This window comes from Miscanthus floridulus, chromosome 4, assembly GCF_019320115.1.
Source record: "Miscanthus floridulus cultivar M001 chromosome 4, ASM1932011v1, whole genome shotgun sequence".
NCBI classification, from domain to species: domain Eukaryota; kingdom Viridiplantae; phylum Streptophyta; class Magnoliopsida; order Poales; family Poaceae; genus Miscanthus; species Miscanthus floridulus.
The window spans coordinates 103,941,706-103,955,101 of record NC_089583.1 but is presented as its reverse complement, the minus strand read 5'-3'; the positions used below and the strand labels follow the sequence as shown (position 1 = coordinate 103,955,101).

The following is a 13,396-nucleotide window of genomic DNA, read 5'->3' as shown; positions in this document are numbered from 1 at the left end:
GATTTTGAAACACCAAATGATTTTAGCTGAAAAAATAATGAATACCAAAGATGTATAACTCATCAAGATCTACAATTTTGGTTTTGGTTATTTTTTCATCTGACAAAGTGACAGTAAACATTGTTTACAAATGAACATGCCTCTCATATAGTTCATGAAACTATGAGTGATATGTGAATTTGTGAACAATGTTTACTAACACTTTATCAAAATAAAAGAAGTGACCAAAATAAAAGTTGTAGATAATGATGAGTTTAATAACTTTTATGTTCACGACTTTTGTAGTTGAAATCGGTTTCAAAATCTTGTTTGAAGTTGTCATTTATTAAAATTCAAATTATCAAATGAAAAGATGACCAAAATAAAAGTTGTAGATAGTGATGTGTTTAACAACTTTTATATTCATCACATTTACAGCTGAAATCATTTAGTGGTTGAAAATCAGGTTTGAAGTTGTTATTTTCTGAAATTAAAAATTTGAATTGTCCAAAATTAGTGACAAAGATAGATGACCAGATTAAAATAATAGAGCATGATTTTAGAAAAATTTAGAAAAAAAATATAACATTTGGAGTTAGTATGAGGGAGAAAAACTAGTTACAAGTTTCAGCCACAGATTAAAAAGAGAAATCACACTTGTTCATCATTGATCATCATGAACAGTTATAATTTTTTTAATCTCTGAGTAAAATTTGTAACTAGTCTTTCTCCCTCATACTAACTCCAAATGTGATGGTTTGTTTTTCAAAAATTTTCTAAAATCACGCCCTATCAAATTACTGTGTTGATTTAGTCGTTCTTTTCATTTGACAAAGTTTGAGCAATTCAAATTTTAAATTTAAAAAAATGACAAGTTCTAACAAGATTTTAAAATACCAAATAATTTCAGCTGAAAAAATGATGAATACCAAATATGTATAACTCATCAAGATCTACAACTTTTATTTTGGTTATTTCTTCATCTGACAAAGTGATGTTAAACATTATTCACAAATGAACATGTCTCTCATATAGTTCATGAAACTATGAGTGATATATGAATTTATGAACAATGTTTACTAACACTTTATCAAATGGAAGAAGTGACCAAACTAAAAGTTATATAGTGATGAGGTCAACAACTTATATGTTCACGACTTTTGTAGTTGAAATCATTTAAGGTTTCAAAATCTTGTTTGAAGTTATCATTTATTGAAATTCAAAATTTGAATTGTGCGCGGGTGGGCTCCGCCTAGGCTGCAGTGAGCTGCACGCGGGCAAGCTCCACACCCGGGCGTAACGAACTAGGCAGGTGGAGGCAGAGGTATTCCTAGTTGCCGACCAGGCGTCCGGCCCCCATAGTGGAGGCGGCAGTAGTCTCCCTCACCATGGCAGGCGGCACAGCGCGGCCGGTGGAGCTCGTGCATATGTGGCTAGTGGTGGCGCTCGACGCTCGTGCATATGCGGACGACGGTGGCGGCGTTCGTGTGGGCGCGGGCGCTAGCAGAGCTCGTGCATGTAAGCGACCGAAGGACATGCGGTGCGGTGGAGCCGATGTGAATGGAAAGATAAGATGTCGCTCTCTTTTATTTTTTATAATTTTTTTAGAGAAACCGTGTATGCTGACGAGGGAAGCAGGTCTGTGGGCCGCGTCCAAACTGACCGACGCCGAACGAACGTCCGTGATGGAGCATTAGCCATAAAACACGTACACACCGGCATACAGAAAGCTCAGACGCTTGACAGGAACGCTTAAGATTCGTGTAAAATTAATGTGTAGTTATTCTTAATTTCTTCGCTCTTCTATAGTGTGATAGAGTAGATAGATAGATATGTTTAAAAATGTTTGATTTTATAATGAACTCCTAGTAATTATGCCCCTTTGTAAGGAGTATAGGTCAGTGGACTAGTACATACTGCAATTCCTTCATTCTTGTTGATAATGGTACGAAGAGATTAAGCTATCAATACCTAGTAAACCAAGAAAAATAATTGAAATTTCCACGTATGGTCATATATATAACAGGAAAAATGATCAGCGCCTAATCACGGACCATATCTTTAATCAATTGTCCCCATATATAGTAAAGAAAATATTAGCCTACTTCCGAAGATGTACTGCTGTTCTCACCCTCAATAAGGTTCATGAAGGAAGACGGAACTGGAGGAATTCCAGTGTCTAAAACACCTTCCAGCATACAAACAACTTGGGCCATCGATGGCCTGTCGTTCTCCTCGTCCTGGATGCACCAACAGGCAACTCTACAGGCGACATCAAGCTCCTCGACGTTGGCATTTCCTTCCAGCCTACGATCCAGCAAGCACAGCACGTTTCCTTCATTCAGTTGGGCAGCAGCATAAAGAGGGAAATACCGATGGCTCCCAAATTTCAGTCTCCTGGTAGTCCTTCTCCCCGAGATTATTTCAAGAAGCACGATGCCGAAGCTATAGACATCTGCTTTTTTGGTGATAGGCTGTCCGGACACCCACTCCGGCGCAAGATAGCCCATGGTTCCTCGGATCGTGGTCAAAGCCGAGCTGAATTCCCGTCCAAGAAGCTTTGCCATGCCGAAGTCCGCGATCTTCACGCGGAATTCCGAGTCGAGAAGTATGTTTTCGGGCTTGATATCGCAGTGTATGATACAGTCATCGCATTCTTCGTGGAGGTAGGCTAGGCCCTTGGCGATACCATGCGCAATCCGGTACCGAAGATCCCAGTTCAGTAGACATCGATTGTTTTCCGAGAAGAGGTGTGCACCCAAGGAGCCATAGTCCATGTACTGATACACAAGCAGCCTCGTGTTCCCTCTGACACAAAATCCTAAGAGAGGGACAACGTTAGTGTGCCGAATCACTCCGAGCGTCTGCACTTCAGCTCTGAACTGCTTGTCTGCTTGCCCAAAGCCTTTGAGACGCTTCACGGCGACGACAGTTGGTCCCGGCATCGTTCCCCTGAAAACACAGCCGAAAGCTCCCTCGCCGAGCTTGTCGGAGAAATTCCTTGTAGCTCTCCTGACCTGTGCATATGGGTAGACAGCAAGAGAACCTCCTTCCACTTGTTGGAACTTTCGGCAGGTAGAAAACAAAGTTCTCCTGTTCCTGTATCTCCATAGAAGCGCTAGTATCAATATCACACAGGCTGTTGCTGCCAATCCGACAACCATGGATACAATTCTTATCGTTTTCGGACGTTTTTGAACCATGAGCTTCGAACCCAAACGAACATAAACCTTGCTGTACGGAGGTGTAGCAGCGAAACTCACGGTGTACAGGTAGTTGTACCATAGCTTGCATCCAGAGTCGTCGTCATACGCGTATGCGACGCAGTAGCATTTGCTCAGACAGGCTTGTCTGCAACATTCGTCACCCTCTGCCGTATCGTTCTGGGAGTTGTAAGGGAGCCCTCTCAGGTTGTCTAGGAGCACAAACGAGTCATCGTGTTCCACCGTCAGGCCATCATCTGCCGTGCACCTCAGTGGAAGAGACCTCGAGCATCCGTCCACAAAGTATCCACGCTGCCACTCTGATGGTTTCGAAGGCTCGAATCCGTGGACGCAGCCACACGTGCCGTTGCTCGTGCAAGCGCCGAAACGGCCGCAGAAGAAGGCGCTGGATTTGCAGTCGGAAGGGAAGGTCCAGCGGGCCACCCAGCAGCCAGCAAAACTCGACCAGCTCCGTAGGTTGACTTGCCCCAGATGGAGCTGCAAGTGCTCCGCGATGCCTGCGCCCGCCGCAGGACGGCTGTTCAGCAGCACCAGCGAGCTGCCGTTTCCTTCAGAAGACACCATCCATGCCGGGAAGGCCCCCCGGAGGACGTCGCAGCCGTCGGTGGTGAGCACGAACCCGTTCCTCCTGCGCTGGTCGACGCTGAGGCTGCTCTTGTGCCACGAGTTTATGTCCGTGAACGTCAGCGATACGTTGTTCCCGGTGTCCCCGTCGAGCCCGAGCCTCGCGCCGGGGAGCAGCGCGTCGCCGGGGTAGTCGAAGCTCTGCCACAGGACCCGCGACGAGTTGGCCTGGTCCCTCACCACCAGGTTGCCGCTGTCGAGGAGGACCGTGACGGCGGATGCCGGCGTGGGGCCATCTCCGGCGCCCGCCACGCTTGACCACCAGAGGTTAGTACCGTTCTCCGTGATGTACAGGCGGTCGCCGAAGAGCTGCAGCGCTGCGCTGGGAAGGTACTCGATTTTGACCCTGTCCCCGAACCAGAACCTCTTGGTGCCGGCGTTAGGCTCCTCGACCGGTGAGGAGCTTCACCGCAGCGGCAGCGTGGACGCCGATGCCGCCGTGGATGCATCCTTGCGGATGCCAGTGCTCAGCGTGGTGGTGAAGAGGAGAGGTGGCGATACAGTGGGGCTGCAGAGGTGCCGGTGTAGACCTGCAGGGGCGACGGCGGTGGTTGGGGCACATCCCGTCGCTGGCAGCAGCTCTTTAGATCGGTATTAGGGTTTCTGTGTAGGTGGGTGTGGCGGCTCCGGTCAACCTCGTAGTCCGAGCCCTCACCCCCACCTTCCTTTTATGTGTGCTGTGCGACAGGGTCCCTCCAACCGAATTAGGGTTGGGCTCCCCCGATCAGGGAGCAGAGATAGGGCCCAATAGGCCGTTGGGCCTATCGGTGGAGATCAACTAACATTCTCCCCCTTATCTCATTCCATCTTTCACTTTCATATCATTTGCTTTTGTTCATTCCATTACAGATTAGCTCATAGAGCATGTCTCATCGTCACGGTCCATTGCCGATAGACTTAACAGCTACAACTCACTACTCTGTTCTGAAATAGATACTTATCTTTAGGCCTTCTTTTGTCCAGGAATATTTTAGGCTTTCCCTTAAACCCAAGCTAGCTACATGTCCTCTGAACACCATGTCATCTGAACATGTTGGGTGGTAAGCCTTTTGTAAGCGGATCCGCGAGCATCCTTTCTGTTCTCATATGCTCAAGACTTATGACTTGATCCCGGACTTATCTTTCACAACATAATACTCTATGTCAATGTGTTTGGCAGCACCACTTGACTTATGTTGTGAGCATACTGTACTGTCAGATTATAATCGCAGTATTACTTTAAGTGGTCCATAGATGTCGTCAACCACCTTCAAATCGGGTATGAACTTCGTTAGTTAGTTCACCTGCCCGTTGCCTCATAACATGCTACAAACTGTTATACATTGTGGACGATATAGTGACAGTTTGCTTTGAGCTTTTTCATGAAATAGCTCCCCTTTACGAGATGATAGAAAATCCACGTCTGGATATGCACTCTCGTATAATCAGAATCTGAATATCCCACTATGTGGAGTGAATCAGATCTTCTATATGTCATCATGAGGCCTTTCGTTCCTTGCAAATAACGCAAGACTTTCTTTATCAATTTCAATGTTCTATTCTAGAGTTCCTCTGGAATCTGCCAAGTAAAACCCGGTAACAAATGTCAAGTCAGGGCGTGTTCATACTTGAGCATGTTGCAAGCTTCCGACAGCTGAAGCATATGGAACCACTTTCACTTTATCGATTGAGCTCATATTGGTTCCTGGGTCATTTAAAATCCCCATGTCTATCGCCCTTGACTATAGGAGCAGGTGAGGGACTACATTTGTGCATACTGAATTTCTTTAAGATCTTTTCCATGTATGCCTTTTGTGACAGTCCTTATACCCTTTTTCTTCTATCTTGGTGAATCTCGATCCCTAGAAGGAACGAAGCTTTACCAAGATCTTTCATATCAAATTTCTTTGTCTCCAGTAGTAGACTGACATCACTACTAGCAAGTAAGATATCATCTACATACAGGACAAGGAAGATAAACTTCCCATTCTTAAACTTTGTATTGACACAATTGTCCTCTACATTCTCTTCAAACTCAAAATGCCTTATTGTCTGATCAAACTTCAAGTATCACCGTCTTGAAGCTTGCTTTAATATATAAATGGATTTCTTTAGGCGGCATCACATTCGTTCTTTTCCTTCCATGACAAAACCTTTCGGTTGTGCCATATAAACATTTTTCTCTAAGTCGCTGTTGAGAAATGCCGTCTTTACATCCATATGATGTAATTCTTAATCGTAATGTGCCACTAATGTCATTATGATTCTGAAGGAAACTTTACATGAGACTAGATAAAAGGTCTCATTGTAATCAATCCCTTCTCTTTGCATAAAGCCTTTTGCCACAAGTCACACTTTATATGTCTCTATATTCCCTTGAGAGTCATGTTTAGTCTTGTAGACCCATTTATAGCCTACTGTTTTGACTCCTTTAGGAATTATTTCCAAGTCCCAAACTTTATTGGCATTCAATGATTTCATTTTATCTTCCATGGCCTCAAGCCACTTTGATGACTGATCACTACTCATGGCTTCTTCAAACGAGGCTTTGATAATCCTCCATTTGAAATTCTTTAGTGTTGTACTAACTTTTTGAGACCTTCTAGGGGCTTCCATATTTGGCACATCTTCTGTTTGAGGCTGTTGTTGCTCCCCCTCATATGTGGCAATTGGTTCTATTGGATCCTGAAGAACAGGTTCTTCATTTTCATTTATTATTGCCACAGGTGGAATAACAACAGGTGTTGACACCATAGTATCTTGCACTGTCGATGCAGCTACAGCAGGTAGTGAGAAAATTGGCTCATAAATCATTGAAGTGGGCGTTTACACCTGCTTCACTTCAAGGTCAATTTCTCGAGCAACCATGCTCCCCCTCATCAATTCGTCCTCTAGGAAGACAGCGTGTCTCGTTTCTATAAACTTTGTATGTCTCTCTGGACAGTAGAAACGAAAATATTTTGACTTTTCTGTGTAGCCAATAAAATGGCAACTTACTGTTTTGGGATATAACTTTCTAATGTTTGGGTTAAATACTTTAGTCTCAGCAGGGCTCCCCACACACACGCAAGTGGTTAAGTGAGGATACTCTTGCTGTCCACAACTCATACGGTGTTTTGAGCACCGACTTTCTTGATACTCTATTGAGAATATGAATGACGGTTTTATCGCCTCCATCCACAGGCTCAACTGTAAGGTGGAGTAACTTATCATACTGCCCACCATATCCATCAGGGTACGATTGATTTTTTCAGCTACTCTATTTTGCTGAGGTTCGCCCAGTATAGAATACTAGACTACTATGCCATTCTTTTAGGGTATGCCGACCGTAGTACTCCCCACGGTCAGACCAGACTGTCTTTATCTTTAAATTGCATTGGATTCCAACTTTTGCCTATTTATCCAATGCTTCTGTTCTTTCTTTGATTAGATAAATTTAGCCATAATGGGAGTAATCATTTGTGAATGTTATGAACGAATCATTTCCATCCACACTCTTTTTAGGAAACTGACCACAGATGTCTGTGTGAATAATCTGTAGAATTCCTACGCTTCGTTTGTCATCTTTCTTACTTTTCTTTATATACTTTCCTTTTATGCATTCTCTGCATTGTTCTAAGTCTGCATTGTTCTAAGTCTGAGAGCTCTAATGGAGGAAGAATATCATTCTTAACTTTTCTTTCTATTCTCCCCCTCGAAATATGGCCTGAACGATAGTGCCATAATTTCGACAACGCATCGTGAGCTCTCTTATGCCACTATTTCCAGAGTAACACTCTGTCACCAGCTGCTTTATCAGCTGAGTAACATATGTCTTTGAAGTGCCAGTGAACTGACTCTTTATTCTATCGAGGTACTCGGTGACCGTGTCACACTTTGGGATTAAGCCCACAATTGCAGGTTCAATCATATTCTTTATCACAGCCAAAACATTTCTTGTTGGCAGTGACCCACTTCCTATGCACAACAGTCATAGGACTATCTTTTGGGATTTAAAATCTCTTTCTTTAGTTGCCCAAGTGGCTTCATTCTCTTTTATCTCCCTCACCGGTGCCACAAACTTAGTGGAACACGGTGAGGTGACTACCCAGTCCACCTTAGACAAGATGAAAACCAGGTTAAAACTTTTGTTAATATAAAAATAACACCATTTGCATGCCTTGATTCCAATGTTGGTCAAAATCAAAACATACAACTATTTTTATACACTAATTCTATATCACCGTTGGGCAGAAATAGAATTAATGCATAAGTCTTTAACTTTTACAACTGTTCTTACACATTAATTCTACATCACCGTTGGACAGAAGTAAAATTAATGCATAAATCATTAAAATTAACATATGTTCTTATACACTAATTCTACATCATCGTTGGACAGAAGTAGAATCAATGCATAAATCATTAACATTATGATATTGTTATTATCAACGTTGGTCAGAAAATAACAACATCATAATCATGTCAAATCTCTTTTTCTCTCCAATTAAATACCACATTGGTTCAAAATAACTGGAGAATCAACGTTTTCTTTAGCAGCGGAAAAATCTCTTTTTCTCCAATTAAATACCACATTGGTTCAAAATAACTGGAGTATAAACAACTTTTCTTTGACTGTGGAAAAACTCTCTTTTTCTTGAATTTTACTCACAGGCAAAATTGTAATTTTCTATTTCCTTTAATCCATTAATCAATTTCCAGGAAATAAAGATTTACTGGAAAAACTTTTCTTTTCTCCAGTTAAATACCACATTGGTACAAATAAACTAGAGAATATACTTTTTCTTTAGCAGCGGAAAAATCTCTTTTTCTCCAATTAAATAGCATATTGGTTCAAAATAACTGGAGTGTAAATAACTTTTCTTTGACTGTGGAAAAACTCTCTTTTTCTTGAATTTTACTCAAAGGTAAAAAATACTTTTTCTATTTTTCTTTTGAGTTAATTTGTATTTTTCAATTTTCTAGAAAAAAGGAAAAAAAAACGAAACTGGGCTCATGGTTTACTGTTTCGGCCCATAGCATCAGAAACGGCACACGGCCCACAGCCGTTTGCGCCCTTTCCCGCGCGCTCCCCCGCGCCCAGGCCGCAACCTGGGCCTGGGCCAGGAATTCGGCCTGGCGCGCGCACCCGCTTGGGCTGAAAGCCAGCCCGGTGAATCTGCGCCGTCTGTCTGATCGGACGGTCGCGCGCGCGGATAGGGCGAACAAAACCCCCGCGGCCGCGCCCTCCAAAACCCTAACTTATTCTTTCTTCGCCGCTCTCTCTCTCTCTTCTTTCTCTCTTCGCCGCTCTCCACTCCTCTCTCAGCCACAGCGATGACAACCGAGCGAGTGACCGAGGTGGAGCAGCGAGCCACGGCGCCGTCGCCGGCCCCCTCGCCGGCGCGCGTGCTCCCCGACGGGTGAGCACGCCACCGTCGAGCGGCCTGGCCGCGGCGCCCCCTTGACCGAGCCGGCGAGCAACTGCCCCCGCTCGGCACTTCTCCCGCGTCGGCGAAAGGACGGTTCCGTCCCCTTCCCTTTCTCCTTTCCCATCCCCTTCTTTTCGATTTGGATCTCGTTTTCCTTTTATCCGAACCGGTAATGGGGTATTAGGGTTTGGATCTGGGGTTTCTTTTCTTCTTCCTTCCCCTTCGGATTTGAGTTGTTCTTCCTTTTCTTTTCTTTGACATCCGAATGGATCTAGGGTTCGGTTCTGTTTTCTTTTCTTTCTTTTCTCTTTTGGATTTAGGGTTCGGCTTTGTTCATCTTAAGGCCGAAACCTTTTCTTTCTTTTCATCCATTCTTTAACCCAGTTAGGGTTAGAGTTCAAGTGCCGAGGGCCCTTCCTTTTCTACGATCCGAATGGATCTTGTTTACTTTTCTTATTCTTCTCTGATTCGAACACGGATCTGGTCTTTTCCCCCTTGCGCGGTGGCAGTGGTGACCGGGTTCCAATGAAATCTGCCACCCCCAGTCCCTTTTCTTTGCTTTTACCCGGTTAGGGTTAGGGTTACACACTTGTAACCTAGCTCTGGTACCATTGTTAGAATCTACGTGAGTACCTTTTGTGTAACCCGTAGATCCGTAGTTAGGCTCCTCGACCGGTGAGGAGCTTCACCGCAGCGGCAGCGTGGACGCCGATGCCGCCGTGGATGCATCCTCGCGGACGCCAGTGCTCGGCGTGGTGGTGAAGAGGAGAGGTGGCGATACAGTGGAGCTGCAGAGGTGCCGGTGTAGACCTGCAGGGGCGACGGCGGTGGTTGGGGCACATCCCGTCGCTGGCAGCAGCTCTTTAGATCGGTATTAGGGTTTCTGTGTAGGTGGGTGTGGCGGCTCCGGTCAACCTCGTAGTCCGAGCCCTCACCCTCACCTTCCTTTTATGTGTGCTGTGCGACAGGGGCCCTCCAACCGAATTAGGGTTGGGCTCCCCCGATCAGAGAGCAGAGATAGGGCCGAATAGGCCGTTGGGCCTATCGGTGGAGATCAACTAACAGCATTTGCTCAGACAGGCTTGTCTGCAACATTCGTCACCCTCTGCCGTATCGTTCTGGGAGTTGTAAGGGAGCCCTCTCAGGTTGTCTAGGAGCACAAACGAGTCATCGTGTTCCGCCGTCAGGCCATCATCTGCCGTGCACCTCAGTGGAAGAGACCTCGAGCATCCGTCCACAAAGTATCCACGCTGCCACTCTGATGGTTTCGAAGGCTCGAATCCGTGGACGCAGCCACACGTGCCATTGCTCGTGCAAGCGCCGAAACGGCCGCAGAAGAAGGCGCTGGATTTGCAGTCGGAAGGGAAGGTCCAGCGGGCCACCCAGCAGCCAGCAAAACTCGACCAGCTCCGTAGGTTGACTTGCCCCAGATGGAGCTGCAAGTGCTCCGCGATGCCTGCGCCCGCCGCAGGACGGCTGTTCAGCAGCACCAGCGAGCTGCCGTTTCCTTCAGAAGACACCATCCATGCCGGGAAGGCCCCCCGGAGGACGTCGCAGCCGTCGGTGGTGAGCACGAACCCGTTCCTCCTGCGCTGGTCGACGCTGAGGCTGCTCTTGTGCCACGAGTTTATGTCCGTGAACGTCAGCGATACGTTGTTCCCGGTGTCCCCGTCGAGCCCGAGCCTCGCGCCGGGGAGCAGCGCGTCGCCGGGGTAGTCGAAGCTCTGCCACAGGACCCGCGACGAGTTGGCCTGGTCCCTCACCACCAGGTTGCCGCTGTCGAGGAGGACCGTGACGGCGGATGCCGGCGTGGGGCCATCTCCGGCGCCCGCCACGCTTGACCACCAGAGGTTAGTACCGTTCTCCGTGATGTACAGGCGGTCGCCGAAGAGCTGCAGCGCTGCGCTGGGAAGGTACTCGATTTTGACCCTGTCCCCGAACCAGAACCTCTTGGTGCCGGCGTTAGGCTCCTCGACCGGTGAGGAGCTTCACCGCAGCGGCAGCGTGGACGCCGATGCCGCCGTGGATGCATCCTTGCGGATGCCAGTGCTCGGCGTGGTGGTGAAGAGGAGAGGTGGCGATACAGTGGGGCTGCAGAGGTGCCGGTGTAGACCTGCAGGGGCGACGGCGGTGGTTGGGGCACATCCCGTCGCTGGCAGCAGCTCTTTAGATCGGTATTAGGGTTTCTGTGTAGGTGGGTGTGGCGGCTCCGGTCAACCTCGTAGTCCGAGCCCTCACCCCCACCTTCCTTTTATGTGTGCTGTGCGACAGGGTCCCTCCAACCGAATTGGGGTTGGGCTCCCCCGATCAGGGAGCAGAGATAGGGCCCAATAGGCCGTTGGGCCTATCGGTGGAGATCAACTAACATTCTCCCCCTTATCTCATTCCATCTTTCACTTTCATATCATTTGCTTTTGTTCATTCCATTACAGATTAGCTCATAGAGCATGTCTCATCGTCACGGTCCATTGCCGATAGACTTAACAGCTACAACTCACTACTCTGTTCTGAAATAGATACTTATCTTTAGGCCTTCTTTTGTCCAGGAATATTTTAGGCTTTCCCTTAAACCCAAGCTAGCTACATGTCCTCTGAACACCATGTCATCTGAACATGTTGGGTGGTAAGCCTTTTGTAAGCGGATCCGCGAGCATCCTTTCTGTTCTCATATGCTCAAGACTTATGACTTGATCCCGGACTTATCTTTCACAACATAATACTCTATGTCAATGTGTTTGGCAGCACCACTTGACTTATATTGTGAGCATACTGTACTGTCAGATTATAATCGCAGTATTACTTTAAGTGGTCCATAGATGTCGTCAACCACCTTCAAATCGGGTATGAACTTCGTTAGTTAGTTCACCTGCCCGTTGCCTCATAACATGCTACAAACTGTTATACATTGTGGACGATATAGTGACAGTTTGCTTTGAGCTTTTTCATGAAATAGCTCCCCTTTACGAGATGATAGAAAATCCACGTCTGGATATGCACTCTCGTATAATCAGAATCTGAATATCCCACTATGTGGAGTGAATCAGATCTTCTATATGTCATCATGAGGCCTTTCGTTCCTTGCAAATAACGCAAGACTTTCTTTATCAATTTCAATGTTCTATTCTAGAGTTCCTCTGGAATCTGCCAAGTAAAACCCGGTAACAAATGTCAAGTCAGGGCGTGTTCATACTTGAGCATGTTGCAAGCTTCCGACAGCTGAAGCATATGGAACCACTTTCACTTTATCGATTGAGCTCATATTGGTTCCTGGGTCATTTAAAATCCCCATGTCTATCGCCCTTGACTATAGGAGCAGGTGAGGGACTACATTTGTGCATACTGAATTTCTTTAAGATCTTTTCCATGTATGCCTTTTGTGACAGTCCTTATACCCTTTTTCTTCTATCTTGGTGAATCTCGATCCCTAGAAGGAACGAAGCTTTACCAAGATCTTTCATATCAAATTTCTTTGTCTCCAGTAGTAGACTGACATCACTACTAGCAAGTAAGATATCATCTACATACAGGACAAGGAAGATAAACTTCCCATTCTTAAACTTTGTATTGACACAATTGTCCTCTACATTCTCTTCAAACTCAAAATGCCTTATTGTCTGATCAAACTTCAAGTATCACCGTCTTGAAGCTTGCTTTAATATATAAATGGATTTCTTTAGGCGGCATCACATTCGTTCTTTTCCTTCCATGACAAAACCTTTCGGTTGTGCCATATAAACATTTTTCTCTAAGTCGCTGTTGAGAAATGCCGTCTTTACATCCATATGATGTAATTCTTAATCGTAATGTGCCACTAATGTCATTATGATTCTGAAGGAAACTTTACATGAGACTAGATAAAAGGTCTCATTGTAATCAATCCCTTCTCTTTGCATAAAGCCTTTTGCCACAAGTCACACTTTATATGTCTCTATATTCCCTTGAGAGTCATGTTTAGTCTTGTAGACCCATTTATAGCCTACTGTTTTGACTCCTTTAGGAATTATTTCCAAGTCCCAAACTTTATTGGCATTCAATGATTTCATTTTATCTTCCATGGCCTCAAGCCACTTTGATGACTGATCACTACTCATGGCTTCTTCAAACGAGGCTTTGATAATCCTCCATTTGAAATTCTTTAGTGTTGTACTAACTTTTTGAGACCTTCTAGGGGCTTCCATA

At 45.6% G+C, this 13,396-nt stretch overlaps 2 protein-coding genes across 2 annotated transcripts; both read right to left on the bottom strand.

The window, feature by feature from the left end:
• Positions 1 to 2,074: 2,074 nt before the first annotated feature.
• Positions 2,075 to 4,048, bottom strand: LOC136552414 (G-type lectin S-receptor-like serine/threonine-protein kinase At2g19130). The gene has a single exon (XM_066543975.1). It carries the CDS (start codon positions 3,765 to 3,767, stop codon positions 2,076 to 2,078), a length of 1,692 nt encoding a protein of 563 aa, XP_066400072.1. The 5' UTR covers positions 3,768 to 4,048; the 3' UTR covers position 2,075.
• A 6,227-nt stretch (positions 4,049 to 10,275) lies between these two features.
• LOC136548971 (G-type lectin S-receptor-like serine/threonine-protein kinase At1g11330) lies at positions 10,276 to 12,506 on the bottom strand. The gene is made up of 2 exons (XM_066540312.1): positions 12,408 to 12,506; positions 10,276 to 11,184 (listed from the first exon to the last, which is right to left on the bottom strand). The coding sequence occupies exons 1-2, from the start codon at positions 12,504 to 12,506 to the stop codon at positions 10,276 to 10,278; spliced, it is 1,008 nt and encodes a 335-aa protein (XP_066396409.1).
• Positions 12,507 to 13,396: the final 890 nt, after the last annotated feature.